The 19,602-nt window shown below is 41.2% G+C and overlaps 2 protein-coding genes across 4 annotated transcripts; both read left to right on the forward strand.

Moving 5' to 3' along the window:
- The first annotated feature begins 4,067 nt into the window (after positions 1-4,067).
- On the forward strand, positions 4,068-8,630 carry LOC147325812 (plasminogen receptor (KT)-like). 2 transcript variants are annotated; one of them, XM_086300522.1, is made up of 5 exons: positions 4,068-5,890; positions 6,574-6,704; positions 6,821-6,930; positions 7,824-7,952; positions 8,327-8,630. In XM_086300522.1, exons 1-4 carry the CDS (start codon positions 5,771-5,773, stop codon positions 7,949-7,951), a joined length of 489 nt encoding a protein of 162 aa, XP_086156648.1. In that variant the 5' UTR covers positions 4,068-5,770; the 3' UTR covers position 7,952; positions 8,327-8,630. The 2 variants fall into 2 exon arrangements, with proteins under 2 accessions (XP_086156648.1, XP_086156649.1); XM_086300523.1 differs by lacking the exon at positions 8,327-8,630 and having other exon boundaries at positions 4,070-5,702; positions 5,794-5,890; positions 7,824-8,253.
- A 2,231-nt stretch (positions 8,631-10,861) lies between these two features.
- Positions 10,862-17,990, forward strand: LOC147325813 (sterile alpha motif domain-containing protein 3-like). Of its 2 annotated transcripts, none has more exons than XR_015130381.1 (7): positions 10,862-11,207; positions 11,764-11,959; positions 12,047-12,208; positions 12,690-12,777; positions 12,868-13,032; positions 13,321-13,527; positions 13,761-17,990. XR_015130381.1 is itself a non-coding variant. In XM_086300524.1 (7 exons), coding segments are annotated over exons 3-7 (606 nt in total). In that variant the 5' UTR covers positions 10,866-11,261; positions 11,764-11,959; positions 12,047-12,206; the 3' UTR covers positions 13,905-17,990. The 2 variants fall into 2 exon arrangements, 1 of the variants encoding a protein (XP_086156650.1); XM_086300524.1 differs by having other exon boundaries at positions 10,866-11,261.
- Positions 17,991-19,602: the final 1,612 nt, after the last annotated feature.

Raw genomic sequence — 19,602 nt, forward strand, 5'->3', positions numbered from 1 at the left:
GATCTTTGTGACAAGGACACCCCCTGAATGCAAAGCTGTAGAGCAGGGATGTCAGTGTTTCTGTTAATGTAATGAGATCTTTTAATCTCAAAGAGCAGCAACTTAAGCAGTATGTGGGGTTTGTTTGTTTTTTAACGTGATAATGAAATGCTGCATATTAAATGACATTTCTCAGGATGACTCTTTGGGCTTAAATTGTTGGAAGTTAATGTGTAAAGTTATGTCCTCTTTCATATTTTCCACAGCCATTCAGTGGACTGGAGTGGAGCATATTTCACAGTTTGAGTGTGAGAGGATTCCCCAACAGAGAAACAGTGAAACTAGCAGAGCCAGAGCTCAGCAAAGGCCAGAAATATTAAAGATCCTACTTTGTGCATCCTCAAAACACGCTGGCACTCCATCTTCTTGTGAGCCCTTGAGGCTCGGCCTCTGTTTCCTCCCAAAGTTGTGGGGGCCTGCTGCATCCTCCACATAATATCTGTGTGGCAACACTTGATGTCTACCAAGAAGAAGGAGAGGAGGCGGCACAAGCAGTACAAGCCGAAACAGTTGAAGGCACAGGTGCAGACAGGGAGCTTTCAGGAACCTGTGTCTGAGCCAGGCTTGCTGCACAAGTGTCTCCTGAACAGCTACCTGCACGATGTAGTGCTGCAACTGAGACCCGCCGTTTGTCTTTTCTGGTCGGCGAGTGGAGAATCACACAGGCTGGTCTGCAAAGAGAGCTTTAGGATGCTTCCTCCCACTGTCCACTGCATCGTCCATCCACAGGGTTTGCAGGGCTGGCTCAACCCATGGCTGCCACACCACTAAGATGTTTTCAGAAATATGCAAGCATGCAACAATCATGTTTTACAGTCCTGTGGTCTCAGCCTCAGATACTTATTAAATTACACAAAGCTCATGTAGAAACAAACAAACGAACAAAATATGTTCTCCTTAATTTCTGTCAACCACACGTTTCCAGCTATCATGGTTGCTAGGCAACCTGGGCAGCGCGACGGAGGCTAGACCGTCCCATTTCACAAGCCTCGCACTTCCGGCCTTAGCGGTCTTTGAGTACACGGCCCTTGAGGACCATTGAGGCTGCGTACTTTAAGGCTGCAGACCCTGAATTGGGATACAGCCATAAAACCATGAAAAAATATTGCCGTAATATGAAGCGATAGACTTTTTCATATCGTCATCCATATGTGTCGTTATATCGAACAGCCCTATTTTGAACTCTCCTCGTCCTTTGAGTGCGCAGTCGCCTTTGTTATATAGCAAGGTATTTAAAATGAATAAATAAATATCCCGTTCATTTCAATGCGCATGATCTGAGCATGCGCAGAATGACACGGAGCTATTCTTTGATCTTCTCAAAGGGGAGACTGTGACGTGACGGTCGACCGCACGTCACAGTCTCCCGTGACGGTTGACGTCACCATCTCTGCCACATGAGTCTATAAATAGAGGTGCTTCAACACAGTTTACCTTTAGGACGGTCGCACGTAGAAAACAGTTTTCATTAATCTTGCGCGTGTAGTTAGCAAATATATCTGTAAACATGTCAAACTCCGTTTGGGGCGCGATTTGCACTGTGGGCACTTATGCTCACAAAATTATGAGAAAAACGTTGGGATTTGATGACCAACGTTCACCCACTGCTGACCAAACTGTATGCGAGGCACCTGAAGTTCGCTGTGGTAACCAAATTTTACACGCCGAACATGAGGTACCATTGCCAGATCATCATATACCTGAACCCCGCTTCAGCAGCTGCAGAGGACAGCATAATCAGAATAGCGGTTTAAACCAAGTGTGTGAAATTCTTCACCCTGAACATATACAGCAGCAGCCCTCTGTGATTCAAAGACATCAGCTATGGGAAAATTCAAATCGAGATGCATCAGACCCTGCTGAAACCACGATCCCAGACCTAAGACGTAGTCCCTTGGAAGGGAGAGAAGAACACAATGGGATTCTTCATAGAGGGGTTTCCATCATCAGGAGAGGAACTGGATTTTTAGGACAATCCATTACCACAGTGTCTAACATGTGCAAGTTAGCAATTGTGGCTATTCATCACATGTTCGGGAAAATGGTCCAAGAGGTCAGACATTATGTGGCACACCTGATGTCACGTGCTGTAGGATGTATTTGCGTTTGCCTTTGCATTTTATTGTTCTTGGTCAACAAAATTCGAGCTATATTAATTTATTTACTTTCATTTTTAGCACAATACCTTTAATTTTCCTCTATGGAAATGGAAAAGGTGAAGACAAACCTAATGTCAGTGACAACTTTATTTGGCTCTAACTGGACTATGACGATTTTAATAGGGAAATAACTAATAATTGGGGTATAATGGGGTTAATTAGGCTCTTACCATCTCAGTCATGCAAACAACAGTTGAGAACCCAACAGTTGAGTCACGGCAGAAGGCTGCTCCTTCCTGAGCCTGGTTCTGCTGGAGGTTTCTTCCCAACGGGGAGTTTTTCCTCCCCACAGTTGCCAAGTGCTTGCTCATAGGGGATCATCAGATTGCTGGCCTTGTCTCTAATACTGTAGGGACCACCTTACAGTTGTCTCTAATACTGTAGGGACCACCCTACAGTTGTCTCTAATACTGTAGGGACCACCCTACAGTTGTCTCCAATACTGTAGGGACCACCCTACAGTTGTCTCTAATACTGTAGGGACCACCCTACAGCATTAGAGACAGGCCAGCAATCTGATGATCCCCCATGAGCAAGCACTTGGCAACTGTGGGGAGGAAAAACTCCCCGTTGGGAAGAAACCTCCAGCAGAACCAGGCTCAGGAAGGAGCAGCCTTCTGCCATGACTGGCTGGGTTTTCAACTGTTGTTTGCATGACTGTATTTGCGTTTGCCTTTGCATTTTATTGTTCTTGGTCAACAAAATTCAAGCTATATTAATTTATTTACTTTCATTTTTAGCACAATACCTTTAATTTTCCTCTATGGAAATGGAAAAGGTGAAGACAACCTAATGTCAGTGCCAACTTTATTTGGCTCTAACTGGACTATGACGATTTTAATAGGGAAATAACTAATAATTGGGGTATAATGGGGTTAATTAGGCTCTTACCATCTCAGTCATGCAAACAACAGTTGAGAACCCAGCCAGTCATGGCAGAAGGCTGCTCCTTCCTGAGCCTGGTTCTGCTGGAGGTTTCTTCCCAACGGGGAGTTTTTCCTCCCCACAGTTGCCAAGTGCTTGCTCATAGGGGATCATCAGATTGCTGGCCTGTCTCTAATACTGTAGGGACTACCTTACAGTATTAGAGACAGGCAGCTGTTGTTTGCATTCAAAGCCACATAAATAAATTTGAATTCTCAATGAAATGAATGGATTTGATTTGATTCCTTTACCTTCACAGAATCCTTTTACTTCAGTTTTGTCTTCTGCTTCTTGGTAGCAATAATTAAGCTTCTTGCCCCATTCATCCTTATGCTCTCCTGTTTTTTCCTAACTGGCATGTCTGACCCGTGGGAGTGCAGACACCACACAGAGAAAGCCTCAGACTTTAAAGCCGGAAACATTTTCAGTGACGTCACAGAACAACGCACCTGCAGTCCACACAGTAGGTGACGTATCATTTAGTTAATCTTATGATTGCCGATCAGGTATGCTTTTAGACTTGTGCTATGTTTGAAATGATAAATGTTACAAGGTCAACAGTAGTAACATTGCTAGCTCCAGTTTTTTTTTAAATGAAAGTGACAGATGTTAATGTGTGAAAAGCTTTAACCTTCCCATTGTGATGAATTGACCTGATTTCAAGTTTTAAAATGTAAAAAGAAAATTGTTAAAAGGACCTTTCTTATACAAAATTTCTGCTTGGATTAAAAAGTGTAACCAGCATATAAAATGAAAATGGTTTGACCTGGCAGCCAAAGTGGAGGCTGAAAGGGTCTAAAACTACATCTGTCTTTGCAACTGTGAGAGATATTTCCCCAACACACACACACACACACACACACACACACACACACACACACACACACACACACACACACACACACACACACACACCGTATTCTATTGACCTGACGTGTAAAGTGCAAGAACGCAGGTGTTGTGAACTGTCCTGTTCCTGTGGGCAGTAATGGAGTTGATAATAAGATATCAGCAAAGTTTACTGGAAGTTTTTGGGTTCTGACACTTCTGGATGGCTAAACAAACTGACTCAGGGATATCCTTGCTGTACCACAGAAACAACACAACAGGAGGGTTAAAAACTGAGACCACAGTGAAATTAAGCATTCTTTGGTCAACACTGCCACCTACTGGACTCTACATTAAGGCCTAAGATTTTCAACTTTGGTTTAAATCATCTAGCGACGCAATGTGAGGAAAAGTTCACTCCAAACACAGTGAGGTTCATTCAAAGGAACTTTTATGTAGATGATGGACTTGTACGTGTTATATCAGAAGCTGAAGCAATAAAACTAGTGAAAGAGGCAAGAGAATTGTGTAGCAAGGGTAAACTAAGATTAGACAAAGTTCATATCAAACTGTGAAAATCTGATAAAGTCACTGTCGGGAGAAGAGAGTGCTGAAAGTATTAAGGACTTAGATCTATTGATGGAAAGACCACTTGGTGTTCAGTGGTGCATTTCTTCTGATGAGTTTTAGTTCAGAGTAACTGTAAAAGAGCGCCCAATGACAAGAAGAGGAATTCTGTGCACAATAGCATCAGTGTACGACCCACTGGGATTTGTGGCACCCTTCATCCTAAGAGGAAAACAAATCCTGCAACAGTTATGCCAAGAGAAAGTAGAATGGAACGAGCCACTCTCAGATCAACACTGTCACTGTGGGAATCCTAGATCTTCAAAACTTGTCAAAGGTGAAAGTTCAAAGACGTGTCTTACCTGCAAACACAGGCAGTGTGAACTACACCATTTTTCAGACGCTGGTGTGACAGGCTACGGAAAATGTAGTTATTTAAGAACAGAACAGAACAAAGAAATCAAGGACTTGACTCGAGGGAAGGACATTCAACTGAAGGATAAGACACACAAGCTCTACAGCCTAAGTCCATTTGTTGATGAGCAGGGAGTACTTAGGGTGGGAGGACAAGAGCAACTCTACACCCATATATCAAACATCCTGCCATTATCCCCAAATCAAGTCATGTTGTGTTTACTTATTAAACAGTACCACGAAAAGGTGCAGCATCAAGGAAGAGGAATAACTGTCACTGAGCTGCGCTCCAATAGAGTATGCATTACAGGATGCAGCGATTCAGTTGCTTCTCACATCTACAATTGATATAGACATAGATATGATTGTTTATATAATGGTAATTATATTTTATGTAAAAAAGGATGGGGAGAGGAAGGAAGGGAAGGGGAAAAAGAGGGGAGGGAAAGGGAAAAGGGGAAAAAAGGAAAAAAAACTGTCAATGTAAATGAGATATATACTTTGTTGCTTGATTTGAATAAAGAAAAGAAAAGAAAAATCCTGAATTGGTGTAAAAGTAAAAAAACAACAACACTTTCCCCTCTTTTTCTCTGGTAAAACCTTTTGGTGGGCTGCAAATACTTCCTCTGTGTAGACAGTAGTCGTGTTGTTATTCGCTAACTTAACGGGAAAGCTTAAAATGAGTTGAGGCTTAAAGCTAAAGCTGAAGTGAAGAGACACTGAAGGACTGAAGAGGTCACTACATGCTGAAACAAATCCAGTTTGAAGCAGGTGGCTTTTCTAAGCCCGACTCTGGAATTTTGTTTGCTGTTGTGATGAGAGCAGAGCAGCACGTTTGAATGACTGCGTGTTTAATTCACAGAAACGCCAACGCAGCCATGGGTGTCCTGCTGTCCAAATCCATGGATGACAATTTAAAAAAGCAACAAGAATTCATGCTAACGAATGCACGGCTGCAGGTGAGTGAAAGTGCACCCACTCGCACATCACCTCTGACCTCTGCTGTGACATCTTTCACCATCTAGTGAAAGATGGGGAACACTCATGATTCATTTGGCATCAGCACAAAAATGAGAGGGAGATGGGCAGAATATTGAAGGAGCAGAACACTGTCAATTACAGAAGTCATTCCTGTAATTTCCATTGAACCTAAAGAGTGTACAGCCAAGAGTCGATGTCAGGAGTACGAAACACCCAGATTGTGGAGATGAAAAGTTTGTCACTTCCTCCTTCCCTAGAGCGTAGTGTTTGTAGTTGGCATGTTTACAGCAGTGGATTCCAGGGTTTAGTTTCATGACTTAAAAAAAATTCCAAAGAAACTTCTCAAGCATACATAGAAGTTCAGTCTGTGCTCCCAACTAATCACATCTCTGTTCACGTAATGTACACTTCCTACAAGTTTTTAGGGGCTTTTTTAAAAAGTACTAAGCCTTTGGTGCTTATGGAGATCTCTTTAAACTGTCTGTACTCTCATAAAACAATTAACTGATGAATCAGATGATTATTACAGCTCTGATCAACAGTAATTGACTGAAATTGATTATAACTGAAAATGAAATCTTACCAAGCAGGGAAAATTTTATTTCATCATTTCTTCTTAATTTATTTTTGTGCGTCTGTGTGCGCGCGTGCATGTGCCCAGATGGAGCGCCAGATTCTGATGCAGAACCAGATGAGAGAGCGGCAGATGGCGATGCAGATCGCCTGGTCCAGAGAGTTTCTGAAATACTTTGGCAGTTTCTTTGCGGTGGCCACAGTGGGACTAACTGCAGGGTGAGATTCTAACACCTCACAAAGATCTGACACAAACACACACAGACTCATCTCTGTGTTGTGCTTTTATCTTTGCAGTTAAATATTGTCTTCTGTTTATCATCATTTTTCTTTAGAGCTATTAAAAGAAAGAACCCAGGCATGCTGGCTCCCATCATACCTCTCAGTTTCATATTTGCCTACCAGATGGACAGCGCCTATGGAACGCTTATTAATCGTATGAGAGGTAAAGCTACACACTTACAGGCATCATCATCTTAAGGAAACCTGTTTAACATTTAAAAAGAGGGTGCACAGACGGGTAAATAAATCCTTATCAAGCATTATATAGTGATTCTTTGCTTTGGGTTTAGAGGATTATTTTACTTTGAACAGCAGAACACAGACTCACTATATCCAGAAAACACAGGCTCTAATATACAGTTAGGTCCATATATATATTTAAATACGTGAATAGTGTCTGTTTACCAAAACAATTTCCACTTTCCGCTATGATGGGCATCTATATAATGTGTAGACGCCCAGCTTTCATATGAGAAAATCCACATTCAAATCGGATGAAGGTTTTGGAGTTCCGGCCCCTTAACGTGTGCCCCCCGCCTTTTAAAGGGACAAAAAGTAATTGGACATTTGACTGAAAGGCTATTTCATGGGCAGGTGTGGGCACTTCCTTTGTTATGTCATTATCAATTAAGCAGATAGAAGCCCTGGAGTTGATTTGAGGTGTGGCGCTTGCATTAGCACGATTCAAATGAATACATTTTATTTTATTTGTCCAGTTACTTTTGATGTCCTGAAATGATGGGATTGCATTTTAGTTCTCACATTTTTGTGCAATCTTTTTGTTCAACCCACTGAATTAAGGCTGACAGTCGGCAGTTCAACTGGATCTGAGTTAATTATATTTAAAGTTGTTATATTTAAAATTAATTGTGGTAATGAACAGAACCAAAATGCTAAAAAAGAAAAAGTCTCTGTCCAAATGGACCTTACTGTTTACCAAATAATGCATCTAAATGTTTAACAAATATTGTGTTTAGTTATTCATTAATGACATTTTTAAAAAAGATTGCAGTCACTAATTATACCCATTAAATGTGTTTTTCATGATGTCTTTAGGGGAAGCTGAGAATATCATGGAGACTGAAAATGACCGTCTACAGTTACCTCAAGGGACTCCAACCTTTGAGAGCATAGAGAAGGCCCGCCGTGCTAAAAGCAGCCTCAGCGCCTTCTTGGAGAAATAATGTAATTAGTTATTGTCTAACAGCGTGGTTCCAGAGAGGAGCTGCAGCCACTGTACATTTCGTTTTCAACAAACCACAAAGACGGGGAAGTGGCTCACAAAGAAACCTCAGGTTTAGCTGTCCAAAACATACCCACTCCCTAAACGATACACAACTATACTTTATGTAGCATTAAGGTAAAAGCGGCCTCAGCTCCTTCTTGGAGAAATAATGTAATAATTTATAGAACAAACGTCCTCTATCATGGAAAATTTTAAGGCTCTGCTATTTCTCTCTGTCAGGTTGACCTTATTGAACGAAAGGCTCCTGACTCTTTGGGCTTAAATTGTTAGAAGTTAATGTGTAAAGTTATGTCCTCTTTCATATTTTCCACAGCCATTCAGTGGACTGGAGTGGAGCATATTTCACAGTTTGAGTGTGAGAGGATTCCCCAACAGAGAAACAGTGAAACTAGCAGAGCCAGAGCTCAGCAAAGGCCAGAAATATTAAAGATCCTACTTTGTGCATCCTCAAAACACGCTGGCACTCCATCTTCTTGTGAGCCCTTGAGGGTCGGCCTCTGTTTCCTCCCAAAGTTGTGGGGGCCTGCTGCATCCTCCACATAATATCTGTGTGGCAACACTTGATGTCTACCAAGAAGAAGGAGAGGAGGCGGCACAAGCAGGACAAGCCGAAACAGTTGAAGGCACAGGTGCAGACGGGGAGCTTTCAGGAACCTGTGTCTGAGCCAAACTTGCTGCACAAGTGTCTCCTGAACAGCTACCTGCACGATGTAGTGCTGCAACTGAGACCCGCCGTTTGTCTTTTCTGGTCGGCGAGTGGAGAATCACACAGGCTGGTCTGCAAAGAGAGCTTTAGGATGCTTCCTCCCACTGTCCACTGCATCGTCCATCCACAGGGTTTGCAGGGCTGGCTCAACCCATGGCTGCCACACCACTATGCAAGCATGCAACAATCATGTTTTACAGTCCTGTGGTCTCAGCCTCAGATGCTTATTAAATCACACAAAGCTCATGTAGAAACAAACAAACGAACAAAATATGTTCTCCTTAATTTCTGTCAACCACACGTTTCCAGCTATCATGGTTGCTAGGCAACCTGGGCAGCGCGACGGAGGCTAGACCGTCCCATTTCACAAGCCTCGCACTTCCGGCCTTAGCGGTCTTTGAGTACACGGCCCTTGAGGACCATTGAGGCTGCGTACTTTAAGGCTGCAGACCCTGAATTGGGATACAGCCATAAAAACCATGAAAAAATATTGCCGTAATATGAAGCGATAGACTTTTTCATATCGTCATCCATATGTGTCGTTATATCGAACAGCCCTATTTTGAACTCTCCTCGTCCTTTGAGTGCGCAGTCGCCTTTGTTATATAGCAAGGTATTTAAAATGAATAAATAAATATCCCGTTCATTTCAATACACATGATCTGAGCATGCGCGGAATGACACGGAGCTATTCTTTGATCCTTTGATCTTCTCAAAGGGGAGACTGTGACGTGACGGTCGACCGCACGTCACAGTCTCCCGTGACGGTTGACGTCACCATCTCTGCCACATGAGTCTATAAATAGAGGTGCTTTAACACAGTTTACCTTTAGGACGGCCGCACGTAGAAAACAGTTTTCATTAATCTTGCGCTTGTAGTTAGCAAATATAAACAAATCACGTCTTTCAATCGTACAATACTGCAAGAATTAAGGAAAGCAATAGAGAACTCGTCATCTGTAAACATGTCAAACTCTGTTTGGGGCGCGATTTGCACTGTGGGCACTTATGCTCACAAAATTATGAGAAAAACGTTGGGATTTGATGACCAACGTTCACCCACTGCTGACCAAACTGTATGCGAGGCACCTGAAGTTCGCTGTGGTAACCAAATTTTACACGCGAAACATGAGGTACCTTTGCCAGATCAGCATATACCTGAACCCCGCTTCAGCAGCTGCAGAGGACAGCATAATCAGAATAGCGGTTTAAACCAAGTGTGTGAAATTCTTCACCCTGAACATATACAGCAGCAGCCTTCTGTGATTCAAAGACATCAGCTATGGGAAAATTCAAATCGAGATGCAGCAGACCCTGCTGAATCCAGGATCTCAGACCTAAGACCTAGTCAAAGAGTCTCAGAACACCATGATGAAATTGTGAACAGAGACAGGCCTCCTTTGGAAGGGAGAGAAGAACATAATGGGATTCTTCATAGAGGGGTTTCTATCATCAGGAGAGGAACTGGATTTTTAGGACAATCCATTACCACAGTGTCTAACATGTGCAAGTCAGCAATTGTGGCTATTTGTCCCAATAGAGGTACGAGAGAAGAATATTTTTGTACCTATAGGTAAATTTTTTTTTAAATGTTCCCTTAAAAGTACAATACTGGTCTTTAAAAGTCCAGAAATGCCCCTTTAAAGGTTCAATTTGAAATAAAGTACAAATCTGTACCATTTTGACCTGTACTGCAGTGACAGGGGCAGAATGTGGTAATGGGTCAGCATGGGAAAATCTGGATGGGCCTGGTTAATTGTAAAATTCATATGAGATGTGAGTGTGCTCATAAAAGCTACATGTTATAATCAAATCTGTTGGTCCTCTCCTCTGTACGTAAATTATCCTATGATGCAAAGAATATCTGTAACCTACCTTTGTGTAAGTTATGTTAAATTATATTAAAAAACACACACACACAATGACATGCAGGCACAACCAAATGATGTTAAAAAAAAAACTGGTCCATTTCCATTTTATTAAGTTCCAGTTATAATTTTTTAATGTTTTAAATCTTTCAAAAACGTGAAATCATTTTACTGTTATGTTTGGCCATTTACTTTTGTGCTTTTACTACATCCTAGAATTGTTCATTAATTGTGAGGTTTTTATGGAATTTGCAACATCAAGTTAAACCGAGGTTCTTTGGAAGTTAAAATGTCAAGCAGATTTTTATGTTACGGTGACTACATTTTGTAAGTTACAAATATAGTTCGCCAAGACAGCATAACGGTTTCTAAACAACTGCGCATTAATACCACAATGTTGTATTTTCATGTGTCAAGTTCGCAACGCGCATTAATCCCAAAGGCCGAAAAGGCAGCAGCGATGAGTGCTCCGCCTCCGCGCTGACTAGCGTTGACGCAGAAAATGACTCTCAGGGGGTTATCCACGGAGGAGCTCCTTAAAAGGTTGATGGAAGAAGGCATTGACGTGTCAGACGACGAGGCGCAAAGATTTACAGTAGAGTTAGCAAAAGTCCGAAGAGGTAGATTTAACATGGGCGAAAGCTAGCAGTTAGCGAAGTTTTAAACAAAGAAAGGTACAAATGTGGACTATTTAGACTGTTGGTGGAATGTTCAACGTCTGTCTGCCCGCCGTATTCGAGTGTTTTATCAATAAATAGTGACGAACCCTGTACAACAATGTAAAAAAATCAATAATTTCTCAAAACATGCTAGTATGTAAATATAGCTATTAACAAAATCGTTTTCTAAGCAAAATTTATAGCATCTAACTTGTTTCCCGCTCAAAGGGATTTTAAACAATGGAAGGCACACATTTGTACCATTCCACCTACTTAGTGGGATTTTCGAATATGAGAGCTGTAAGCTCTGCGCAGGGACACTTACTTACATTTTTATATTACCAGTTAATTTATATTAACAATTAATCAAGAGAATTAATTGTAACTTCCTTTTGGGGAATATAGACAGATTCACAATGATAGCTTATTATTATTATTATTATTGACCATAATGTCACTTTAAAACTAAATTTGAAAATGGTTTTATTTTTATTTCATACTGTACTTTATATTTCAGATAACGATGTAGATGGATTGACGGTAGACTGTGGACTCACTGAGACCATGGTTGCATATCTTTTTGACAAGTCTTTCAAAAAGCAGCTGAAGTTCAGAGACTTCACAAACCGCTACAAGGAAGTCATCATCACTTTACAACCGGTCGACCCATTTGAAGGTACAGTTGAAGGTCCAGTGTCCCAAGCAAACCAGAGGTAAGTTGCGATAAATGTCTAAATTTGCATATGCATTTAAGTGCTTGCAAAATGGCTAGTTAATGCTGTTTTCCTACTGTATTGCAGTTCTATACCTTCTTGCCGTAGACTGCCTGCAGTTATTTCCATTCCAAAATTCCCACAAGATGTCCAGAGTCGCTTGGATCTCAAAGAACCAGTCTAGAAAGAACAGAAGTACTGAAACAAAATAATTGGGACTCTTTATGAAATGCTGTCATAGTACACAATGTAAGGGTTCCTTTCTGAATAATTACATTAATTTCTTAATATTAATATTGCTGTTGTAAGAGAGGCAGAGAACAAATGCTTAGCCCATCTGCCTCCCAATCTGGAGACCAGCGTTCGAGTCTGGCGTGACACACGGTTCCAATGAACTGGCAATAGTGGTAAAACCATACATCCTGTGTCTCCAGACCTTGTCTGGACTATGATATCCAAAGTGTTCATTTTCGAATTTGCTCAAGAGTAAATTAATAATTCAGGACTGCAGTCAATTAATTAATGAAGTTTGGGAGAGGTGTGGCTGTTTGTCCACGCCCATTTTTAAAAAATTAAAATCAACTTTAGCTACATTGATTTGACATTGGTCTACAACATACTATTTACGGTAATAACAATATGATTAGAAGAATTGAAGAACAGAAAAGCCCCCAGGAAAGGATAAGAGTAATCAGTGTACTGTCGGTTGTTTTTCTTATGTTTGAAACAGGTACCCAACCCACTCAGACTACATCCAGGTCATCAAAGCCCTGATTGTGAAGTATCCTTTCTTAAGAGATGTACACGGAAATGGTTATGTGAGTACCTCTCCTTTTTTGTTTCTTTTATAGATTATATTAATATAAAGTAAGCATAATTAACTACTTATATACATTTGAAACAACTAGGACACCTGGCACAGCCAACTCAAGAGAAAGTTCAAAGCAGAACGGGCTCCCCTAATCAGCAACGAAGAAGTGAACCGGGTTAAAGAAAAGTTTGTATGCACGCAGAAACATCGGACCACAGAGGAATCGAGCAGCTCCTGTCTGAAGAGACTGAAGCCCTCTCTCGTAAGTCCTCACACCCTCAGCCTCTAAGAGCTAAGGTAACATATAGTCTTATTATGTTCACTGTAAAGCTAAAAGTAAACATTAATTGAAAGAAACATGTTAACAGATAACATTAACATAGAAAAAGGAACTTCACAGTTGATTTAACAAAAGTCAGCTCAACTTGCAATTCCTATTCAACATTTTTGCATTTTTTTCAAAGCATTTGGTGTACAAATTACCGCATTTCGAGTAACATTAACTTATCAGATTTTACTTATGATAATACTGATATCTGCTTTGACAAAGGATTCGTGCTTTGTGGGGGAAGATGCAGCCTCCGTTGATGCTCATATCAAGGTGCTAAATGATCAGCACAAGAAGCTACATCCTGACACAGCACTGGTGAAAGACCGCATGACAAAAAACTTTGCATGGAGACGTCGAGAGGTAGCTGAAGGAATGTGTACTGTGGACCTATTAAAGAGAGATCCATTCCTGGGGACATCTGCAGGGGTAAGAATTGTTAAGATGATTGGGGAAACAGCTAATGATTTTTTTGTCTCTAAATCTGATTATTATTTTCTGTACTAACTGATTAATCAATCTGTTCATTATCTTTAGAATTTTTGTTCAAGGGTTAAAGCACTTTACATTTATCTCCAGTCTGTGTCTTTAAACATGTCAAAAGTTTAAATCCTCAATGTAAAATGTCATTCTTTTGTCTATTCTGCTCTTTTCATTTCCAGTTGTGTGATGAGGTTGATTTAATGCATCCCTGCCAAGACAACATCTGTCGCCGCTTTAGCGAAAACTTCACTGCTGTTCTTCAAAATGTTCTTGCAATAATCATGTTTTACAGTCCTGTGGTCTCAGCCTCAGATACTTATTAAATCACACAAAGCTCATGTAGAAACAAACAAACGAACAAAATATGTTCTCCTTAATTTCTGTCAACCACACGTTTCCAGCTATCATGGTTGCTAGGCAACCTGGGCAGCGCAACGGAGGCTAGACCGTCCCATTTCACAAGCCTCGCACTTCCGGCCTTAGCGGTCTTTGAGTACACGGCCCTTGAGGACCATTGAGGCTGCGTACTTTAAGGCTGCAGACCCTGAATTGGGATACAGCCATAAAAACCATGAAAAAAATATTGCCGTAATATGAAGCGATAGACTTTTTCATATCGTCATCCATATGTGTCGTTATATCGAACAGCCCTATTTTGAACTCTCCTCGTCCTTTGAGTGCGCAGTCGCCTTTGTTATATAGCAAGGTATCTAGAATGAATAAATAAATATCCCGTTCATTTCAATGCGCATGATCTGAGCATGCGCGGAATGACACGGAGCTATTCTTTGATCCTTTGATCTTCTCAAAGGGGAGACTGTGACGTGACGGTCGACCGCACGTCACAGTCTCCCGTGACGGTTGACGTCACCATCTCTGCCACATGAGTCTATAAATAGAGGTGCTTTAACACAGTTTACCTTTAGGACGGCCGCACGTAGAAAACAGTTTTCATTAATCTTGCGCGTGTAGTTAGCAAATATAAACAAATCACGTCTTTCAATCGTACAATACTGCAAGAATTAAGGAAAGCAATAGAGAACTCGTCATCTGTAAACATGTCAAACTCCGTTTGGGGCGCGATTTGCACTGTGGGCACTTATGCTCACAAAATTATGAGAAAAACGTTGGGATTTGATGACCAACGTTCACCCACTGCTGACCAAACTGTATGCGAGGCACCTGAAGTTCGCTGTGGTAACCAAATTTTACACGCGGAACATGAGGTACCTTTGCCAGATCAGCATATACCTGAACCCCGCTTCAGCAGCTGCAGAGGACAGCATAATCAGAATAGCGGTTTAAACCAAGTGTGTGAAATTCTTCACCCTGAACATATACAGCAGCAGCCTTCTGTGATTCAAAGACATCAGCTATGGGAAAATTCAAATCGAGATGCATCAGACCCTGCTGAATCCAGGATCTCAGACCTAAGACCTAGTCAAAGAGTCTCAGAACACCATGATGAAATTGTGAACAGAGACAGGCCTCCTTTGGAAGGGAGAGAAGAACATAATGGGATTCTTCATAGAGGGGTTTCTATCATCAGGAGAGGAACTGGATTTTTAGGACAATCCATTACCACAGTGTCTAACATGTGCAAGTTAGCAATTGTGGCTATTCATCACATGTTCTGGAAAATGGTCGAAGAGGTCAGACATTATGTGGCACACCTGATGTCACATGCTGTAGGATGTACTTGCGTTTGCCTTTGCATTTTATTGTTCTTGGTCAACAAAATTCGAGCTATATTAATTTATTTACTTTCATTTTTAGCACAATACCTTTAATTTTCCTCTATGGAAATGGAAAAGGTGAAGACAAACCTAATGTCAGTGCCAACTTTATTTGGCTCTAACTGGACTATGACGATTTTAATAGGGAAATAACTAATAATTGGGGTATAATGGGGTTAATTAGGCTCTTACCATCTCAGTCATGCAAACAACAGTTGAGAACCCAGCCAGTCACGGCAGAAGGCTGCTCCTTCCTGAGCCTGGTTCTGCTGGAGGTTTCTTCCCAACGGGGAGTTTTCATCAGATTGCTGGCCTTGTCTCTAATACTGTAGGGACTACCTTACAGTATTAGAGACAGGCAGCTGTTGTTTGCATTCAAAGCCACATAAATAAACTTTTTTTTTCATTTAACAAGTATATTTGAGGGACCCTCAGCATGTTCAGCATTTTTTCAGCTGTCCATTTTGCTTTTCCAATTTTTCTGTTTAACTTATTACTATTGTGCTAAATCATACTATTTCTGCTATTTCATAAGATTTGTGCTTAATATAGTATTTCTGCTTTTTATAGGATTTGTGCTTAATATAGTATTTCTGGTAAATGTAGTATTTATGCTTAATCATACTATTTCTATATATTTCTGCCAGGTCCCCAGCCAGCCAATCATATCTGAGGTCTTCCGTTTCCTCTTTCGTCATATCTCAGTGACGGTTGTACAAAGAGCAATGAAAATCGCAGTCAAAGTACACCAAAGCTGATTCAGCCAGTACAAAAATTAAGCTTCTAGTCCACCTAGTTTTTGAGTTACACAACATTTTGTAACTCCAAAAAACGGCGTTTTTCGCCTCTCACCGCGATCTAATTCTGACTCCTCATCACCCTGTTTTTCAAAGCGGCTCTTCTCTTTCCCAGTGGCGCAGTTGGTAATGACACAGGTCTGCAAGCCAAAGATCGTGGGTTCGATTCCACCTTGGTCAACATGTTTTTTTCCCTACAAATTAATACACTGTCACAGACCAGTAATTCATATTCATCATTTATTACAATTCTGCAAACTTTTATGATTTTACCAGCTTTTCTAATATGGACCTCACATTCTTGTTAACACTCCATGGCACAAATACTCTTCCCTTTAGGCTCTGTGTATGTGTGTGTGTGTATCAATATTTCTCCCATTTTAAAGTATTACTCCTCCATAATTGTATTTCTGTTAAATCAAAGTACTTTTACTACATCTTAGTACTTCTGCTCAATCATAGTATTTCTGCTAAATCATAGTATTTTTGCCAAATCATGATTTTTGTGCCAAATCATAACATTTGTGTTATGTTAAAGTATTACTACTAATTGGAGGAATTTCTGTCATGTTACATGTTACAGTATTAGAGACAGGCAGCTGTTGTTTGCATTCAAAGCCACATAAATAAACTTGAATTCTCAATGAAATGAATGGATTTCATTTGATTCCTTTAACTTCACAGAATCCTTTTACTTCAGTTTTGTCTTCTGCTTCTTGGTAGCAATAATTAAGCTTCTTGCCCCATTCATCCCTATGCTCTCCTGTTTTCTCCTAACTGGCATGTCTGACCCGTGGGAGTGCAGACACCACACAGAGAAAGCCTCAGACTTTAAAGCTGGAAACATTTTCAGTGACGTCACAGAACAACGCACCTGCAGTCCACACAGTAGGTGACGTATCATTTAGTTAATCTTATGATTGCCGATCAGGTATGCTTTTAGACTTGTGCTATGTTTGAAATGATAAATGTTACAAGGTCAACAGTAATAAAATAGCTGGCTCCTTTTTTTTTTTTAAATGAAGGTGATACATGCGTGCAGCTTCATGCATACAGAGATGCTGTCTGACTAACAGGATATGTGTGAAAAATGTGTGAAAAGGAGATTAAAAATTGTGAGACTGCGACGAGAATTTTTGGTCAATGCTGCCACCTACTGGACCCTAAATGGCATGAATACCTCCAAATCACTTTCCTAAAACACCTGATGTCCTCCTGATCAAACGTTCTGCGTAATTAAGCCTAAAGTAAGAGAATTTAATGTTCACTTGAATGTATATTTATTATGATGAGACAGATTTTGAAGGATTTGTTTTTAAATTTATGATTAAAAAGGAGGTCCAATATTCTAAAACTGCCTGAATTATGTACAGGCTTAATGCAATGACTAAGCACACCTGTGGCTTCTGTGGTTTGGATAAAACTGGGGGCTGCCAAAGTGAACTAATGAATTTAGTATTTTGATGAAATTTTAAAATAAAATGAAATGATGTTTCTCACCTTACGGAGCAATCAGACTCCTGCGTGGACTGACAACCAACTCAAACCACCAGCAAACAATTAGCTATGGCTTGGACTGAACCAAATGATGGGTGAGCACTCAGATGCTCTAATTAGTGCTGTCAAATCCAGAAAAGTGGAAAATAGGTGCATGCTGCAGGTGGGGAAAGAAAGCTTAATTGACAAAACTATTATTGCTACCAAGAATTTCATCATGGTGTTCTGAGACTCTTTGACTAGGTCTTAGGTCTGAGATCCTGGATTCAGCAGGGTCTGCTGCATCTCGATTTGAATTTTCCCATAGCTGATGTCTTTGAATCACAGAAGGCTGCTGCTGTATATGTTCAGGGTGAAGAATTTCACACACTTGGTTTAAACCGCTATTCTGATTATGCTGTCCTCTGCAGCTGCTGAAGCGGGGTTCAGGTATATGCTGATCTGGCAATGGTACCTCATGTTCCGCGTGTAAAATTTGGTTAGCACAGCGAACTTCAGGTGCCTCGCATACAATTTGGTCAGCAGTGGGTGAACGTTGGTCATCAAATCCCAACGTTTTTCTCATAATTTTGTGAGCATAAGTGCCCACAGTGCAAATCGCTCCCCAAACGGAGTTTGACATGTTTACAGATGACGAGTTCTCTATTGCTTTCCTTAATTCTTGCAGTATTGTACGATTGAAAGACGTGATTTATTTATATTTGCTAACTACAAGCGCAAGATTAATGAAAACTATTTTCTAGGTGCGGCCGTCCTAAAGGTAAACTGTGTTAAAGCACCTCTATTTAAGGACTCATGTGGCAGAGATGGTGACGTCAACCGTCACGGGAGACTGTGACGTGCGGTCGACCGTCACGTCACAGTCTCCCCTTTGAGAAGATCAAAGAATAGCTCCGTGTCATTTCGCGCATGCTCAGATCATGCGTATTGAAATGAACGGGATATTTATTTATTCATTTTAAATACCTTGCTATATAACAAAGCGCGCACTCAAAGGACGAGGAGAGTTCAAAATAGGGCTGTTCGATATAACGACACATATGGATGACGATATGAAAAAGTCTATCGCTTCATATTACGGCAATATTTTTTTCATGGTTTTTATGGCTGTATCCCAATTCAGGGTCTGCAGCCTTAAAGTACGCAGCCTCAATGGTCCTCAAGGGCCGTGTACTCAAAGACCGCTAAGGCCGGAAGTGCGAGGCTTGTGAAATGGGACGGTCTAGCCTCCGTCGCGCTGCCCAGGTTGCCTAGCAACCATGATAGCTGGAAACGTGTGGTTGACAGAAATTAAGGAGAACATATTTTGTTCGTTTGTTTCTACATGAGCTTTGTGTGATTTAATAAGTATCTGAGGCTGAGACCACAGGACTGTAAAACATGATTGTTGCATGCTTGCATATTTCTGAAAACATCTTAGTGGTGTGGCAGCCATGGGTTGAGCCAGCCCTGCAAACCCTGTGGATGGACGATGCAGTGGACAGTGGGAGGAAGCATCCTAAAGCTCTCTTTGCAGACCAGCCTGTGTGATTCTCCACTCGCCGACCAGAAAAGACAAACGGCGGGTCTCAGTTGCAGCACTACATCATGCAGGTAGCTGTTCAGGAGACACTTGTGCAGCAAGCCTGGCTCAGACACAGGTTCCTGAAAGCTCCCCGTCTGCACCTGTGCCTTCAACTGTTTCGGCTTGTCCTGCTTGTGCCGCCTCCTCTCCTTCTTCTTGGTAGACATCAAGTGTTGCCACACAGATATTATGTGGAGGATGCAGCAGGCCCCCACAACTTTGGGAGGAAACAGAGGCCGACCCTCAAGGGCTCACAAGAAGATGGAGTGCCAGCGTGTTTTGAGGATGCACAAAGTAGGATCTTTAATATTTCTGGCCTTTGCTGAGCTCTGGCTCTGCTAGTTTCACTGTTTCTCTGTTGGGGAATCCTCTCACACTCAAACTGTGAAATATGCTCCACTCCAGTCCACTGAATGGCTGTGGAAAA

Source organism: Aulonocara sp. 'chitande type north' Nkhata Bay, linkage group LG7, assembly GCF_057382095.1.
Source record: "Aulonocara sp. 'chitande type north' Nkhata Bay isolate Kocher_YH1m ecotype deep benthic linkage group LG7, A_spYH_male_GT1.1, whole genome shotgun sequence".
Classification (NCBI taxonomy): Eukaryota; Metazoa; Chordata; class Actinopteri; order Cichliformes; family Cichlidae; genus Aulonocara; species Aulonocara sp. 'chitande type north' Nkhata Bay.